Source organism: Anarrhichthys ocellatus, unplaced genomic scaffold (assembly GCF_004355925.1).
Source record: "Anarrhichthys ocellatus isolate YVR2014 unplaced genomic scaffold, GSC_Weel_1.0 scaffold3706, whole genome shotgun sequence".
NCBI lineage: Eukaryota > Metazoa > Chordata > Actinopteri > Perciformes > Anarhichadidae > Anarrhichthys > Anarrhichthys ocellatus.
In genome coordinates this window covers 1-5395 of record NW_022283680.1, presented here as the reverse complement: position 1 = coordinate 5395, position 5395 = coordinate 1, and the positions used below count along the sequence as shown (strand labels likewise).

Sequence of the window (5395 nt, the reverse complement as noted above, 5' to 3'; positions counted from 1 at the left end):
CCTGGTGGACACTAGAGAGAATGCAGCTTTAACACATGAAGCTTTGCGGCGTGTCTGGGAAGTCCACCAGAGATACGAGGCAGTAACAGTCCTCCCATTGGCTGATTCGCAGTTTTGTAGTTCTTACTGATGGTGAACTTTTGTCCTCCGAAGTCAAACACGAAGCTCCTCTGCTGCTCGTTGTAGGTTAGCCCCGCCCCACAGATGCGATTGGCTGTTCCCTGTCCAATCACATCCCAGTCCTGGTCCCCACACATCAAGACTGACGGAGCTCTCAGCCAACCACAGAGCAGAGACCCTGAGAGGAGGAGGAAGAGGAGGTCAGATTATTGATTTCATCCATTCACCAGGTGTTGTGCGTCTCCATGGTATGAACACACCTCCGTTCAGGATGTTCTGGTTGAGGATGAACCCGTCACAGCAGGTGTCGCGGCTGCAGCCATCCTGACAGAAACGGTGAGCATCAGAGAGAGAGGTTCCTCTGGAGGAGAACACCTGAGTCCTGAACACACCTGAGACCACCTTCATCATCATCATCCTCTCAAAGCTCTGCTGCTGACGAGAGGAGAACTCCACACCTGAGACACACACACACACACACACACACACACACACACACACACACACAGTTACAGAAGTGTGTTTTGTTGTCTTGTGGATGTCCCGTCGTCTGGTTGCCGTGGTTACAGTACCTTTCTTCCTGATGACCAGCAGGTCTGAAGCTCCGCCCCTCACTCTCAGAGAGCAGCTCAGCCAATCAAAGAGCTCGGCCTGAGGATTACCCAGAAACCCGCTGGTCTGAGGGAATAAAATAAAAAGTTGAATCAGTGGATGAGTCGCTAGAAGATTAATGATTATGAACTTCGGCTCACAACAGACACACGGAGCTCTGTGATTGGCTGTTTGTGAGTGAAATGCACCCTGGGAGTCGTCAGTTCATGTCCGTTAATTTACTGGGAAAGCTGTCAATGTCACTCTCATCTGTGTGTGTGTGTGTGTACCTGCTGGGAGGTGTTCAGTGTGTGTGTGTGTGTGTACCTGCTGGGAGGTGTTGCAGTGTGTGTTCAGTGTGTGTGTGCTGTACAGTTCACACTGAGTCTGCTGGTTGAACAGCGCCACATGGTGGCAGGACGGCTCCACTGCACACGCTGAGAGAGAGAGACGAGCAGTCAACACACACACACATATACAGACCATAATGGCATTCACAATGTGTGTGTGAGACTCACCTTGGACACAGGATGTGAGGTCAGAGGTCATTGTTTGCAGGACTTCAGTGTCTTCAGCTCCGACAATCAGATCTGATCCAGGAACAGCCTGAAACCTGCTGAGAACTACAACACACACACACACACACACACACATACACACACACACACACACACACACGTACAAACACACACACACGTATGTCACAAAGGGCTTCACAATGAACACATAAATTTAAACTGTTCTCTGATTGGCTGCCGAGACTCCACCTGAGCACTGGTCATCAGTCAGAGGCGTGTCACTGTTGGTCCACTCAAGCTCCGCCCCCTTGCTGTCGAAACACCTCCACCTGCCGGACAGGAAGTCAGGCTGCGCTGACAGGAAGTCGCCTCGCTCTGAACACTGCAGGCCCCGCCTCTGGCACTCGGTCACACCTGACACAACAGGTAAACACACACAGGTAAACACACACACACGCACACACACAGGTAAACACACACACACACACGCACACACACACACACACACAGGTAAACACACACACACACACATGCAAACACGCACACACACACACACACACACGCGCAAACACACACAGGTAAACACACACAGGTAAACACACACACACACAGGTAAACACACACACACACACACACACACAGGTAAACACACACACACACAGATAGACACACACACACACGTTGAACACCTGTGGTTCACCTCCTCTGCTCCGCTTCATGTTCACACTGAGGACTCACATTGATTGACGGATGACGCTCCGCTAGGGGAGGAGCCTCTGGGACACCTGTCGCAGAAGTCCCGCCCCTCTTCATCCTGATAGGTTCCCTGAGGACACAGAAGACACGCCCCCTCCTTGGAGTAACTCCCAGCGGGACAGACGACTGTGGGAACAGAGACGGAGACAAAAACCTGAGTCCTGGACCAGAAAACGATGAACGACCGTCAGACGCACGACTTACCGCAGCCTTCACCGTCGCTGTCCAGGTGGTAACCATGGGAACACCCGAAGCTCGCTGTCGTCACGGAAACAAGTTTGGGCTCTGACGAAAGCACGGAGCGGATTTTAATATTACCCAGAAGTCCCTGAACGCCCTCCAGGAGTCTGGACTCATTCAGGAACAGACCTGATGGAAAAAACACAAAAACACATAAGAATCCAGATTCAGAAGGTTTTAAACAAACAAACCTTTATTTATATATTTAATGGTTCATTAACATCTGATCACATTTATCTGACAGTAAACTCTCCAAACCTTTCAAAAAGGAAACATAATTAAAACAGTGGGTGACAAAAATATGTTTTTTCTTGTCTTGTGGCCCCTTAGATTGATCTCGAGACCATCTTGGGGGTCCCGAGCCTCAGATTGGGAACCCCTACATTCTACCTGTGAAGAACTCTCCTACTGTCTGAAACCCGTCTGTCTGAATCACGTCCGTCTGAATCACGTCCGTCTGAATCACGTCCGTCTGAATCACGTCCGTCTGAAACACGTCCGTCTGAATCACGTCCGTCTGAATCACGTCCGTCTGAAACACGTCCGTCTGAATCACGTCCGTCTGAAACACGTCCGTCTGAAACACGTCTGTCTGTGCTCACCGATGTCGTGGAGGTCTGGGAGGTCAGAGGTCGGGAGGTCGGACAGGTGGGCGGTCCAGGTGACGGTGAACTTCAGCGTGTCGTCATCGTCACACATCAGATGCACCGACGAGTCGTCACACAGAGACACGGAGCGACCGGACACGGGAAGCTACACACTCACTCACACACACACACACACACACACACACACACACACACGTTGTTTTTTATGTTACTTCTGGGAACATTTCCGTCACTTTAAAGGAACACTGTGTAAGATTTAGTGACATCTAGTGGTGAGTTTTCAGACTGCAGCCAACCAAATAATAGAACTACGGTGGGCTTCAGGTCGAGAGTTAGTTACCTTTGAGGTTTTGTTTCTACAAGGAGCTGCTCTTGTTCTTTTTCAGGACTAAATGTTTGCGTTTAAAAACGTATATAGTAACACCAGCTTTGTCTAAGCTAAATAAAACAATAATGATTCTCAGTTTCAGGTTATTGTACACTTATAAAAACATAGTTGTTCATATTATATTCTATTTCTGCCGATATATGTTTCACACTGTTCCTTTAACTTTAAGCTTATTTTGTTCTGATTATCTGTTGACTTTGTGAAACTATTTTTCAGCAGCTCTGCTCCGCATTTTGATGCAGATTAAAAACTCAATATCGGATATTAAATCCAGTTATTTTTTAGTTTGTAAATGTTTGTTTATTTATTATGACATCATGGTCGTTGTTTGTAAAGTTAAATAATCTAAATGTGTTTAAATTAATAAATCATTTGTGATGAAAATATTAATAATAATAATAATAATATATGAACATGGTGCTATTTCTTAAATAATGCCTTACTGTATACATTCTGACTCGCTGTCACATAACTCATGTGAGATCTGGATGATTATGGTTATTGATCTGTGTGTTCATTATAAGAGGGTTCAGAGCTCACCTGAGCAGAGCAGAGCCCCCTGCTGGTCATCGTGGTGAACAACAGAGATTTTAAACCGCTGATCTGAGAGCAGGACGACGACAATGACCAGAGCTGAGAGGACGACACCATCTGGAGAGGCTGAGAGACTACACACACACACACACACACACACACACACACACACACACAGAGGCACACACACACACACACACACACACAGCTGGTTGATTAAGGAGATGGTCAGTGAGACGGTTTAGAGGCGGTATGCTCCTTTAAGGAGCTCTTACTCTGACAGGCTCCTCCCAGCGGCCCCTCGTCTCCGTCCCATTGCCGGCTCTCTGTCCGGCACAGGAAGCTTCTGACAGGAAGTGAGTTCTTGTAACCACGGTGACAGACGAGGTCGCAGCTGAGGCGACCGTCGGCGTCCGCCGGGCGGCACACCAGTGCACCATGGGTAACGGTGGAGTCGGGACAGAGAGGGTCTGGAGAGGAGACACAAAACCAACCGACCAATCAGCAGCCTCCTCTGAGCCGCAGGCTCCTCCCACGTCCACTGAACTGGTTTCACTCACGGTCACATGACGGCATCCGGCCCGTCTGTCGGGGCGTTCGGGTCCCGCCCACTTCCTGCCCGGCCTCGGAGACGCACCAACAGGAAGTGACGTCACACTGCAGCGGGATGAAGGAGCCGTCGGGGCGACACTGGAGGCCCCGCAGCTCACACCAGCTGGGACCTGAACACACCACACACACAGTTTACAAGTTTACAGACTGAAGGGTGACAGCGAACACACCACTGAAGGCTCTGTGTGTGTGTGTGTGTGTGTGTGTGTGTGTACATGTCAGCTGTCCCGCAGGGCTCGGTGTCGCCGTCTGTATCGTCTCTCCAGTCACACGGTTCACACACCAGCCTGCAGCGCCACCTGTCTGCAGCACCGAGAAACCACCGTCCTGAGACACACACACACACACACACACACACACACACAGAGACACACACACACACACACACACACGCACACACACACAGAGACACACACACACACAATTTATTTATTTAGTGAATTACCAGAAAAACATGCTATCTGCCCTAGTGTGTGTGTGTGTGTGTGTGTGTGTCTCTGTGTGTGTGTGTGTGTCTCTGTGTGTGTGTGTGTGTGTGTGTGTGTGTGTGTGTGTGTGTGTGTGTGCGTGTTCCTACCTCGTCACACTCCGGTCGGTGAGGTGACTTGTTGATGATGTCAGATCCTTTCATCCAACCAGAGAGCAGCGTGTGAGCCTGAGCTCTCTGACAGCGAGTCAGACCTGCAGGAGAACACACAGATATAAATATACATAAATATATATATATTTACTACATACTATAATATATATATATATCATAAATATATATATATACTTACTATATACTATAATATATATATATATATATCATAAATATATATATATATACTTACTACATACTATAATATATATATATATCATAAATATATATATATACTTACTATATACTATAATATATATATATATATCATAAATATATATATATACTTACTATATACTATAATATATATATATATATATCATAAATATATATATATATACTTACTACATACTATAATATATATATATATCATAAATATATATATATA

General features: G+C 47.0%; 1 protein-coding gene across 1 annotated transcript; it reads right to left on the bottom strand.

The window, feature by feature from the left end:
• Positions 1 to 11: 11 nt before the first annotated feature.
• On the bottom strand, positions 12 to 5048 carry LOC116379104 (thyroglobulin-like; the record flags this gene model as incomplete). The annotated part of the gene is made up of 13 exons (XM_031841020.1): positions 12 to 298; positions 381 to 578; positions 693 to 798; positions 1039 to 1148; positions 1230 to 1334; positions 1479 to 1643; positions 1968 to 2111; positions 2190 to 2354; positions 2828 to 2978; positions 3762 to 3889; positions 4031 to 4225; positions 4316 to 4477; positions 4953 to 5048. Coding segments are annotated over 13 exons (2012 nt in total), but the record flags the coding sequence as incomplete, so codon positions are not given.
• Positions 5049 to 5395: the final 347 nt, after the last annotated feature.